Source organism: Esox lucius, chromosome 10 (genome assembly GCF_011004845.1).
Source record: "Esox lucius isolate fEsoLuc1 chromosome 10, fEsoLuc1.pri, whole genome shotgun sequence".
Taxonomy (NCBI): domain Eukaryota; kingdom Metazoa; phylum Chordata; class Actinopteri; order Esociformes; family Esocidae; genus Esox; species Esox lucius.
In genome coordinates, this window is record NC_047578.1 from 8,216,367 (window position 1) to 8,229,944 (window position 13,578).

The following is a 13,578-nucleotide window of genomic DNA, read 5'->3' on the forward strand; positions in this document are numbered from 1 at the left end:
GGACCCACCGACTACCCTCTAGGTTACAGAGAGTCACACGGGAAAATTATTCAGGTAATATCTAATGGGTCTGACCTGGCCCATTCTACTAAACAAAACAGGACCATTTTACATTCAGTTAGAAAGAAACAAGGAAATGATTTCAGCAGAGTTAGATGTCCTACAGAAGGTAACAAATTCACTTGAGTTTCTGGAGAGCGAGGTCGATCATTTCCCGGGCCAACGGCCATGCACTAGTCTGTGGTGACTTAAATACCAGAACTGGACAAGAACCAGGGGGTACAGACATTTCTCTGGTGGTGACTGCATTCCCTCCCCAATGTACACCCCTATGGTCACAAGTCTATGCTGACCCACAGCCAAACTGTTAGCAGCAGTAGTGTAGATTCCTCTATCACTGACCTCAATCCAGAGTGTCTCGGTGCATTGCCAGCCCATTAACAGTGCTTTCAGACCACAGCAAAATCAAACACTACTTAATAAACAATACACCAATACTTAACTATGAGGCATCAAAACCCTTAAAGCTGCCTACTGCCTTTATGGTGCCTGAGAGCCATGGTCAAGTGAGTCCTGATCACGGTTTACCAACTGTGCGCTTGGGTCCCGCAGATGGCGTGGAAAATTGGCAAGACAGCTCGTGCCACAGTCGTTTCAACATCTATATTATTGAATTGGCAGGGGTGACGGGAAAAGCTTGCAATACTGGACTTGTAAATCCGACGCATACTGTTCACCTGTGCTTCCATTCTCACCCAGCAGTGCCTACACCTTCTGCACAAAGTCTGTCAGACCCGGGCCCTGAGAGTAAATCTCAGAAAGGCCAAAGAAAAACAGTGTTCCAAAAACTAAAAGCCCAGACAGCCAGGGCCGCTAACATCAATTTTACCCAGGCACCATTGTCCTACAGCAAACGAGATTTACACCTCCGCCACAACATCAACACCACAGCTAAATTAGATTTAAATGTTTACATTTTAGTCATCAAGCCAGGGCTCTTACCCACGGCGACTTCCATAAATGATTGAGTGCATACATTTATTTACTGTCTGTAGAACTTCCCACAACCTGTTTTTGTTACAGAGGGGGAGGAGGGATGAGTCAGCAGACTGGGTGTTGCAGTTGATTAGATGACCACGAGGATTTGCCGGCCAGTTTGTACATTTAGGCCAGACACAGTTGTTACAACCCCTACTTTTAGGCGAGTTATATGGTATTTCTGTTGGGTTTATTTGCAGTAGCCAACAGAAACTGAGGCCTCCAATACATCATTTTTGTGCACACATGTATAGGACTCCGTCCACCAGGGGCCATTGTGTTGAGCTTGCTCTTGAGTATTCTTCAGTTGCTTGTGGAATACTCTAGAGCCGTTCATATTGTTCTCTTTGATTCTTTATGGGTAAAAAACTATTCAAAGACACTTATAATCTGGGTGGTTTGATTTCTGAATGCTGATTAGCTGATAGCCGTGAACTTGCTGCAGTTACTTGTATGAGATATATAGTGGTTGAATAAGCCTTGATCATTCAAAACATTTGCGTATATTTCAGATTTGTCCACCACTTTTGTTATTTGATCATTTTATTGTATCTTTCTTATTTACACTTTGCTGAACCGGGTGATAAGCATCCCTTCTATTCATTAATTCTATTAATTCACTTCACCACATTCTCCAATGGCCTGAATATAGGGACATAAAAAGGGCATTCCCCATTCTACAACCAGAGCCTGCTTCTTTATAAAGCCTTCTCTATCACCCATCATATAAGCCACACTACCATGAACCATCTGTGAAGGGAGCTCGGGGCTTGGCCACCGGGAACATCTATACCATAGGGGCATAATAGCCTATAGCCTCTGAGTTGACCCTAGAAAAGAGGTCAAACAGAAAACCTGACCAGCTATAAACCACTAATGAGACCCAAATACAAAGCTGAGTCACTCTTCCCTCATTAAGCTCATGCAGGCTGTCCGGCAGCAAACCAGGGCATGTGGTGACACTACATCAGTAGTAAGGACCAGGATGGAGCCAATATAACCAACCAGCTATCTAAACTAATGTCCTACATTTTAACATTGATTTGTTTCACTGAATAGGACTTGGTTTTTGGCTTTCTGGCCAACTTGTGGTTTTGGAGTGGTTTGCAAGGCAGAACTGACCCCCCCCCAACAAAGAGGAAGTACATTTCTTGCCATTCACTTGAAGAAAATAATGTCACTTCCAAGAATCACCAGGTCAGAAGAGTAGACCATAATTAACCTACCATCTCACATGAACAACTAATCACTCCTTAGCCTTTAATACTCTGGGCATTCTTTCAGCCCATTTTGCATTTCCTAGTATGCAAATGTGGCAAAAAACGGTTTTTGTTTGACTAATCAACGGTTTGGTTTAGTCTGCATTTCTCTAATCATTACAGATAATTACACAGGTACAGTAAATGAGGTATATTTACATATTTATGAGGGAACGGTAGTGCTCTACCTTTTCTTGGACCTGATCTTAATTAGCCTTTACATTCATGTTTTCCCCTCCCCTAAGTACAGCTCCTAACAGGTACTGCGGCTGCAATGTGATAATGTCTACTTCAGTTATGCCCTCTTATGAATAATTAAGAAGTTAAACTTGTATCATGTTGGCTTTCATTTTAAATCATGGAACAATGCACTATATCCTGACCTGAAAACCTAATAAATTCCAGGGCACAGCACACATAACAATGCCAGATAAGATTAAGAATCAGGATTAAATATTCTGTCATGTTCTCTTTGTGTCATCTGAGTAATGGATAATAAAACCACTAACATGCCCTTATGTAAAAAGAGAAAAGGGGGACAGGGATGAACACTAAATTAAAAGGATACACAAAACACTGACTACAGAGTTATTCATGATGATGAGAATGAGAATGAAAGTGTTTGTATCACTGCTGAACCCAGCGGAGCCCTGTTACAGCACACACACGCGCACGCACGCGCGCGCACACACACACGCACACACACACACGCACACACACCCTAAAACCCCTCTACTGGGGGTTGGACTGGGACAAATTCGGGCAGAGACAGCCATGGAAACAAAGAACAAAAAATTGTAATACCATGCTCCAGCAAAATATTATTAGCATGTCTAACAAAATCTCTTACGGTTGTTTAATTGCACGTCAACTGTTTAAATTGGGTAGGTATGGATGCATTGATACTCAGCCGTGTGCTGCCCCCAACCCACTTCTACGTGTCTCAGCTATATAAGACCAAAATGCGTTGTACAATCCTACGAGAAATACAGCCAGTGTTACAATCAGGCATGTTTATAAAATATTAACCTTCATTGTAAAATACGTAAATCAAGAACCAACACACATGTTCTCTTTCATTTCTGTCTCATTTGAATATCTACCGGTCCTGCATTCAGTTAGAGTTCATGGAATACATCCTCTTTATAAGGGTGTGGCAGGATTGTTTGGCAATCCATTCTGTACTATTGGGGGTGATATCCAGCTGAAAACAAGGCAAAGGCGGTGTGCAAACGTTAATAATAGACATACTGAAGCCATATTGATGTTGTAATTGTTGAGTATAAATTATTTTTGCATAGTGAAACCGCCGCTCACAGTAGGGAGTGGGGATGGAGGGGTATCCATCGTCTGAAACACGGGGTTTTACACATTCCTAAATGCTACTGACACCATGTGGATAGAAGAAGAAATGCAGCTCATACGGCTAATGGGTTTTGTATTCAAATATACCTAGACATTTTGAATGAGATAAGTGACTCCTGTTATGGATTGTGAACTCAAGGGTTGAATAGCACAGTTCTGGATAATGTCAATGCTAGCGTAGATTTTATGTAATCTAACATTGTGTAAATGTATCTGGTTAATAAAAAGGATTCTGATTCACTATTAGCCGATGTGTAAATCAATATACTAACAGTGTATGACACTGGATCCAGAAGAGGGGGTTGGAGTACAAAGTGCTACTGACTATTTGTACCTTGATTCCAAAAGAAATAACACCAGATAAAGATTCGACATACCGTACTGAATATTCCTAACCCCACTTCCAGTTTAAGCCATTATGTAATTCAATAGGCCAAGAGCTCTCTGCGCACAATGAGTGGGTGGAAGTAGACACAAAATGTAACACCATACATTTGACAAACTCTATGAAGTATTCACAACTCAACTTTTACCGTGGCACATAAACTATCATCACTTGTCCAGTACTGTAATGAAAATGTGTTCAGCTTCCATAGCGTCATTCATTACATCAACAATCTGAAAGCGCTTGCATTCAAAATAAACATGCATAAATACATCTAGCTGGTGTTCTTAACAGTAGGCCTGGACAACTGTAATAAACAACAACGTTCATGAAATAGTGACATTTAAAAAAAAAAATACATATTTTAGCAGTGGTCTTTATAAATAAAAATATTATTGATTGTATTTCATTATGAGCACAATAAGTATAGAGAATCGATTAAAACGTACAATCTTTTGGATTAGTTGCGCACATTCGGAGGTACCGTCCAATAGTTACGTCAGTGTTTGTGTGATGCGTACTGAAGACTAGTGAGGAAGAAATCTTTGCTAGAATACCCAAAACTCGTATTCTGGTAAGATGGGTAATATTTTCATTGTTTTATAAATAGTGTGCAGTTACCTTCTGTGGGGTTGTAGTATCTGTAATTTTCTCGCTGAGGGTATTTTTCAAACATGACTGGCCTGCTGTTAGCTGGCTGCTCTTGTTAGCAAGCCTGCTTTATAGCTATCAGCGACGTTAGCCAGTTGATGCTACTTACATCTAGACTATGTACTGTAGCTGGCTAGCTAGCGAAGATAATATTTTGGTTACTTAGTTTGTGTAGCTACAGTCTACTTGTTTGCAAACCAGTCGATTGCCAATTCAGTTGATGCTTGCTAGCCAATGAATAATTGCAAATGTATCTGATAAAGGCATTACTTAGCGGTCTAGGAGCTAATTATTTTCGTAACGCTTCAGTAGGTATTGTTGATGTGCGTTTGTGTAAACTAGTTCTCCTGTTAGCTAGCTTTGTCAGTTAGTTTGCTGGTAGTAGTTTGTTTGCCCGTACCTGAACAAGTGTGTTTTTGGACATGCAGTTGTATTCGACTCAAATGCACTTGCATAAATTAGACCAAGCACAGTTGCTTGATTTAACAACCGTGTTCTTTCCAAATTCTGTGACACATGGACATCCTAGTATTTAACTATGTACCCCATTATTGGGATTTGTCAACTGTCGCAGCCATACCCATGTTTCTATTGATACTCAGAGCCATTCTGTATTTCTGTAACAAATTAACACGGGTTACCAGACTGCCTGGGAAATCCCCCCCATCCCCTTACATGGTGACAAATATTGTTTTAACTCCAACCTGCTCTAATTTCTAAAAGAGAGAAATAATGTCAAAGTAACTAAAATAACAATCTGTGTGGGTGTAAAGTTGTGACATGGCTTGACAGCAGTGTGCCCTTGTATCATTGCAATGATACCTTTAAGTAGTAGTTTCCTGGGCATCAGGACAGCAGCTTTTATGGTGAGATTGGAACAACTGAATGTGTTCAAAGTACTGCTGTTTCACAGACTGTGACCGGTGGTCTTGCTTATTCCTTCTTAATCCTAATTATTCTTAATGTTGAAAGTTTTTTTTTTTTTTTTTCAATAATCAACCAGGTAACCTGATTGAGGACACATTCTCATTTACAGCAACAGCCTGGAAGCAATTAACTGGAAGAAAGGGTTGACTGCCTTTACTCAGGGACAGACCAACATAAATTATTTTACCTTTTTGGATCAGCGATTTGATCACACAACCTTTCCAGTGTCAACCATAACCTGGTTGATGCTGGAACCACTAGGCCACATGGCTGAAGCATGTGGTTCACATTAATAGATTGTAGGAAGTAAACAACATGTGGTAGAGCGAGTGATTGTGAATCATTCAGAGGAGATTTTGTTAGTGCCGACTGTTGACATTTTGTGCAATATGGTTGCTATTAAAAAAGAAAAGGTTAAATTACTGCTCCTTCTGAAGGATTATGATTAGTAAGTGGAAGACGGTTGTCAACCGGGGCTGTGAGCTTGCTCCGAATTCTGTAATGGGCAGTAAAGTATATTGTGTTCTGGTATCAGGTTGTATGGCGTCGTAATTTGCAGATGCTCCATTTGCCACACAGTAGTTTTGCGGAGGCGGCCACAATGCATTCTGTGCACACATGCTATGGGGTTATCAAATGTTGTGGATCCACTGCCTGACAGAAATGGCAGCGGAAGGAGAATATTTGCATGCACAAGATGCATCCAGGCAGTTTGTTTTTGTAACAGCGTCGCGGGATGAGTAGCATACTGTCGCGTAAGTGTTTTTAGTTCACAGCCAGCCGGTGACCTCAGACCCTCTCTCCTCAAGGCGTGACCATGGGGAAGGCCCTGTCCCACCTGCCCAAGCAGGCATGCCACGACAATTACCAGGACGGCCTGACCACGACCCAGGAGGATGACGGGAAGAGAGAGGATGTGTCCCAGTTCCCCTATGTGGAGTTCACAGGCAGGGACAGCGTCACCTGTCCTACCTGCCAGGGCACGGGGAGGATACCCAGAGGTGAGCAAACAGTGCTGGGGCTTTCTGTCAGCCGTCCATGGGCGGAGGTATCCTGCCTGAATGGCCACTAGACGCTGTTAGTTCAATGAGAAATCGATCCACAGAGCTGAGTTTCTTCCCTCTGATGACTGGCGACTGACACAGCATTGACACTTTTGACTCTGCCAATTGAGTGCGTTAGCCAAGATTAAGGGAGGGATTTTGACTGACTCCATTGCCAGGATGTGTGTCTGCCTGTCTCTCTGAGAGCTTGAGGAAAGGGAACCAAAGACGGTGCTCACGTATGTAATGTTTCCATCAATGTAGGCCAAGAAAACCAGCTGGTGGCGTTGATCCCATACAGTGACCAGAGACTACAGCCCAGGAGAACGTGAGCGGCTGTTCTTGTTGTTTCTGCCAACCTCCGGCTTATTTCACCACTGCATGTCAACCTCCGCTACTTCCTGACCACGGCCCTCTAACTCTGCTCTGTCCTCACCACAGAAAGCTGTATGTCACTGTTTCAGTGACTCTGTGCCTGCTGCTGTCCAGCCTGGCCGTCTTCTTCCTGTTTCCTCGCACTGTGGACGTCTCCTATGTGGGTGTCAAGTCTGTGTTCGTGGCCTATGACCAGGACCGGAGGATCGTCTATCTCAACGTGACTGTGAGCCGCCGGTCAAACCGCCCCCCGGGATGCCGCGGCGTTCCTCTTTCTGTCCACCCGCATCGTGTTAACTCTGTGTTATGCTAGTGAAGGACGGCGGGAGCGAAGCGGAACGGCTAGGGTGGGTGAAGTGATAATGTTCTTCTCCCTTCCAGAACACCATGAACATCACCAACAACAACTACTACAGCGTGGAGGTGGCCAATATCACGGCCCAGGTGCTGTTCTCCAAGACCGTCATAGGGAGGACTCGCATCAATAACGTCATCGCCATCAGCCCTCTGGGCATGCACCAGGTACCCGGGCATTGTGACACAGGTTCCCGCCTCCGGGCCGTTTGGTGCTGACTCTTGTTCCGGTAAAGTTCTCGGGCCGCTGGTAGTGAGTGCAGAACTGTGGAGACGGAACGGGTCCCGGTTGAGTATTGTGTCGTTTATGTGCCGTTTTGCACCGCGTGTCGTTAAAACCGCACATTTTCAAACGGGACATTTTAGAGCTAACTAAGGTATCCTTCTACTAGTAGGTTGTGCACACACAAACGACGTGTTACGCACACACAAACGACGTGTTACGCACACACAAACGACGTGTTACGCACACACAAACGACGTGTTACGCACACACAAACGACGTGTTACGCACACACGACGTGTTACGCACACACGACGCGTTACGCACACACGACGCGTTACGCACACACAACGCGTTACGCACACACAACGCGTTACGCACACACAACGCGTTACGCATCCAGCCCAACAGGTTGAAACAAACGTAAATTGTGTCCCCGGCTGCATCTTTCAAGCATTGAGCTCTTAATTTTGACCATTTCAAATTATAAAACCATCACTGTTAAGAGATTTATTTTGTCTAACCAGAAATTATTTGACATTAAGATATCAAATAAGCATTTTTATCTTGCGAATGTGTAATCTTATCTGTGTTTTCCCTCAGATTGACTACATGGTTCCCACCATTATAGCGGACGAGATGAGCTACATGTTGTAAGTACAACAGCAAATTATGCTCATTAAGTTTTAAGGAGAAACAGTGAACCTGAAGACCAGCTTATGACAGAGACTTGTTTAGTAACTCTGTGTTGGACAACAGGTGACAGTGAGCTGGCTTCTAGTTATGGTGGCCTGCAAACGCCATGCAACAAAGTGGAGGCCAATGAGAGGAGAGTGATTGTTATAGCTGTATTCCCTCCAATAGCTGAACTAGACTTGGATGCGAAATAAAAGTTGCATTACAGCAACCATGTTATTTTCCACGGGTTTCTGGCATATTTAAGTTAAATACGACAAAAACCTGTAAGATACAATACTTTCAGATTTTAATTTCTATTTAAAACGGCTTTGAAGTCAACAATTTATGGGGGGGGGTGGGTGTAATGATGATAGATCTTAGTTAGTCACTGACCTTTTCCTTCTTACATGAAATGGCCATTCTGACTGCAGTGTTGTGTTCTGTGTTCCAGTGATTACTGCACCCTCCAGACCATAAAGGTGCACAACATTGTGGTCATGATGCAGTAAGTACCCAGTCGATACACCTCCCACTGACCATCCACACAGGACTAGAGATGCGATATAGATCCCATTACGCACTCTCACCCAGTAGTCAAATGTGGCCGTTGCGCTTTCTGACCTGAACCTAGTGTCCTGGGAGCGGCCTTGTAGTCTCACTCAAAACGGAAATGCACCTCATATCCAACTGGACACGCCTTGCCTGAGATTTGTTTTGCCTGGTCGTCTTAGGGTGACCGTTACCACGACATACTTTGGCCACATGGAGCAGGTCACCCAGGAGATGTTCCAGTACGTGGACTGCGGAGGAAACACCACCACGGTGCGAGGGGCCCAGCCCAAGGTGTCCAGTGTCCCCCTGCCCCCGGAATAACCAGCCCGAGAGGAGCCCGTCCCGGGCCGGGTTCGTCGTGTTAGTCTTCGATCGGCGACCTGTGAAACCCGGCCGACCCGGTGAGCTGCTGGGTATTGTGGGCTGAGTAGTCCCCCAGGAGGACAGTCGGTCAGCCGAGCTTCAGGTGGTTCACTGTGTTTCCCTGCTCATCCTCCCACCATGCATCTGATCATGAACAGCCCATTGTAGATGTCATGCATCTCTGTATTAGGTATTCAGTGGAGGTAAGAATTAAACTACTGACAAAAAAATAGACCTAGTTTTAATGTCTATTTTTAAAAAAAGTATATAATTAAAAAATTATAATTTAATAATAGTAATATATTTCAGTACTAAACCTTTATGCACTTTATTCATAAGTTTAAAGTTCCACCTCCATGTCCGTGGAAAATACTATGTCATTCCAGACTGTTTGGAACTGTAAATGCACATGAAATAATGCCACTGTCTATGGACACACAGTAATAAGGTTTATTATTTTGACAGATTAATCTAGTCCATTATGTCGTAATGCTAACAGTTCATCGATGCAGTGAGCCGGAATAACATGATTCACTTGGACAACTAAGCCCGACATTGCCCCACATTAAGACAAAACCAGTTCTATTTATTTTGGGAAATACTTCACAACAGGTTTCCTTAATGCAGCTGACTTTTATCTGAATACCTGGTTGTTTTGCAATCTCTCTTATTTTCACTTCCTATTTTTATAGAAACCTAAAACAAAATCTCATACAGGATGGTTTTTGGGCCACATCGAACATTTTGCCAACCCCAGATAAATACAGCAAAGGATGTTATTTGGCAAGATGCCAGAATGTACACTACAGAGTGGCACACTCCCTTTGTACTTATTTGGACAATTGAGCTATAATTTATTTGGCGTTTACTCTAGTATTATTGAGAACCAATGTTTGATATTGGGCGACAGTACAGTGTCACCTTTTAGTTACCGTAACCAAAATGACCATAACCAAAGTTCGGAGAACTCTCACCATCTTATTTTCAATGAAAGTTACAACACATTATTCACCATTCAGTTTCCGTAGTTAAAAACACTCCAGGGGGCTCCTATACAATCTGTCCGGTTGTTCCAGTTGTACACAAGTACCACCCATCGTTGGGCCATTAGTTGACACTGTGATTTGTTTACATTAAATGAAAGATCTCGCTATGCCCATGAAGTGTAGTGATTTTTAAGAAATTAATGTTTAGTCCTTTCCCAGGCTCTGTTCTCAGTTGGAGGGACTTTATTTTTTGATACATACTTCCTGTGGATTTAAATATAACCGAATGGATTATATACTGTCTGAACCCTTTTCATATTTTCATGACATAGAGGATGGTTTGACGGGGGCGTTATATATTTGATAAATGACTTCCCTGCATATCCATCCCAGTTGAAGCGTTTGTAAAACTACTTCGATTGAATGATTACCTGAACACTGCTTTGTAATTGATTGATTCCAGCATTGTGGAAAATCTTTTTGACTTTAACTCAAAAACACTTCCTGTTCTCATTAATAGAAATATACATTCTATTTCTTAATCCTCTGTATTTTGCTGCTATCAAATTTGAAAAAGTGGTTCAGCTCTTAGTTGAATGTTAGGATTTAGTAAAGACTTTTCTGGCGCATCAGTTCTGGCACATAAACTAAAATAGCGTTTAGTCCAAATGTCTACTTTGCTGTTGGTACATGACTTATTTTAATTAGCAACTGACTAGATGTAAATACAAGCTATTTTAAAGAGTTTACATGTAGTTTTGTGTTTGGTTTTATTTGTGTGATTTGCATTTGATTACATTAAATTCAAGATGGTTGGATCACGATTTGTCCTTCCCTGTTTGGTTGTTGGTTGTTTCTTTCTAAAAGCATGAATAAAGTTCTTAACACCACATTTTCTTGTATTTTCTGTCTTTTTTCATGTTTTTTATATAACCAACTAAAGAGAAACTGGTAAAAAATAAATGAATACCACATCACAGTGTGATATCACATTTCAGATTCATACTTCTCATTAATAGAAATTAATGATATCACATTTCAGATTCATACTTGGATTTTGGATTCTTTGGGTGTTTCAAAAGCTGAACACTGTTGTTGTTGGAGCGGTCAACAGTTTGACATCATGAACACCTCATTTCTGCAGCATTTGGCTCATTATTCCACTTCCCTGTGTGACTGAACATATATTGGTAACCATGCACTTTTATCCAGAATGGAAAGGGGATCTTCCCTTCGCCTGAACTTTATAATGATGAGGCAAGTTTGTATTCTAAAATAGCCCCACACACGCTCGGATCAGCCGTTCAGTGGCTTTAACCGCAATGTGGTTTGGCTTGACGTTCACATGAAGTGGGAGCCAGATTTGGAATAGTTCTGGGACCCGCTAACTAACCCGAGTTCGAGTCCCAAGGCCGACTGAAATCTGGTGGAAACTGCAGTTGGCTGCTGGGTTGAGTTTCCTACATGCTCGGCCTCCTGCACTAGGATTCTGTCATGACCTGAACAAAAAGTACCACCAGCTGGGCCAGTGCTGATACCAGCCTGGGGTGATGTGGGTACCTTGACAGCAGATTTGAAAAGGCTCCACAAGTGGTATTGTATATTACGCATAATGTTTGTCTTTTGTGAATACAGGACCAGCAGTGAAACTGCTTATGAACAATGCAGACCCTGTCCCTGACTGTGCCAGTGGGTTGTGCCAGTAGGTTATGCCAGGGCAAATAAGAAGCAAGCTGTGCCTGAACAGAAAAACCCAGAGGGTGGCCGGGACTTGATCGGCCAAGGGTTGGGTCACTGCCGAGGAGCGGAGAGGTAAACGGTGAGACCGGTAGCCGAGCGTTGAGCCTGAGTGAGGTGTGAATTCACCAGGGAGGAACCGAGGCTTTACAACAAGAGAAGAGGAGCGCAGCTAGAGACCAAACTGGCCCACCATTTTCTCTGGGCTTTCGTATCCCTTTTTACCTATTTGTACAGCAGCTGTACTCTATATTTAGATCGGTAGATAAGCTTAGTGGTGGGCATTTAGTCTTTTTAGTGAGCTGACTAGTGAGGCCGTTTTCACCATCTGATTTATTTGTATCCCATATGCCTCTTCATTTACAATTTGTTTACCAGAAATTCCCCAGAAATGATGAAAAGGTTGCCTCTAATGTAAACTTCCAAAGGAAGGCTAACTTTATTTCATGTCATGCTATAAGGTTGCAGGAGACAGGCGCAGAGATTCTATAGTTTGTGTATCCAGGTGCATAGAACATAGAACATATCCAGAATATAGAACTGCAACGACCAGCACAGCACAGGTCGTGACCAGCCGTTACATTTCAGCTTGTGAAACGCACCTTCAAATCGGCTGAATTCTTACCTTGCCTAATTATTTATCTTTTCTTCAGGGCACATCCCAACTTAAGTCTTGAATTTATTTGCAATAAATTATTTAATGAATACAAGTCAATCGTTGTAAAATAAAACAAGAAAAGAATACACCGATGCAAAGCAAAAATAATTTATCTTGAAGCGATATTAAAGTTTTGGTTTAAATATAGATAACACCTAGGACAAGGAATGACACCCTCTTCTTTGCTTACACATTGCTATCTGATCCATACCAAACAGGATATCACATGATACAGTGGTTTAATAAAGATATTCATACATAGTTCCAACATTTCCTGACAGATACTGCCTAAATGCAGTAAATGTACTCTTTCGCAGTACTTAAAGTTTCCTTTGAATACAATGTGTGTTCCTGGAAGCAGACACTAATGCTTCCAGGAATCATCTAGCTCTTCGGTTGTGCCACAAGTGACACTCTACTTCTGTATGTAGTCAAGTGATCTAACCTGTTAGTTTACCAAGTTTATTGAAAAGTTCTCAAATTTAACACAAAACCATGAATAGGGAACTTTAAAGGGAATCATTCTGTAATATTTGGTTTGTATTTAGAATCTTGGTCAGGGGCTGTTATTGTTTAATACCAGAGCAGAGATTACTTCTATATTGATGCAATTCATGACTGTTTATTCTGTCTCTATTGTTGAAAAAATAACCACAACGCTGCTTAGCAGTTTCCTGTGCTATAACGCACTGTATTGTAGGACTACAAGATAAAAGTATATTGACCAACTCTAATTGCCAGTAAATTTGAGTCGAATTCTATAGTGATTATAGATATACCCCTGTTGAGAGCTTTTCCAAGAGAATCTTGGAAATACTGAGCACGGTTAGACTGCAATATGCACAGTATGTGTGTTTAAATATTGCGCGTGTGTACATATCTTGTGCATGTACATATTGTGTGTGTGCTTTGGAAGTAAAACAGACCCACCCCTTCTCAGCCTCCCCTTTAGCCTTATAGAGCACAGTGCTGCTACTGACTCAC

At 42.2% G+C, this 13,578-nt stretch overlaps 1 protein-coding gene across 2 annotated transcripts; it reads left to right on the forward strand.

Annotated features, from left to right (window-relative positions):
* The first annotated feature begins 4,505 nt into the window (after positions 1 to 4,505).
* tmem106bb (transmembrane protein 106Bb) lies at positions 4,506 to 11,091 on the forward strand. 2 transcript variants are annotated; one of them, XM_010873186.4, is made up of 8 exons: positions 4,506 to 4,621; positions 6,435 to 6,626; positions 6,933 to 6,996; positions 7,110 to 7,269; positions 7,425 to 7,565; positions 8,224 to 8,273; positions 8,750 to 8,803; positions 9,030 to 11,091. In XM_010873186.4, the coding sequence occupies exons 2-8, from the start codon at positions 6,443 to 6,445 to the stop codon at positions 9,169 to 9,171; spliced, it is 795 nt and encodes a 264-aa protein (XP_010871488.1). In that variant the 5' UTR covers positions 4,506 to 4,621; positions 6,435 to 6,442; the 3' UTR covers positions 9,172 to 11,091. The 2 variants fall into 2 exon arrangements, with proteins under 2 accessions (XP_010871488.1, XP_019905909.1); XM_020050350.3 differs by having other exon boundaries at positions 4,516 to 4,630.
* Positions 11,092 to 13,578: the final 2,487 nt, after the last annotated feature.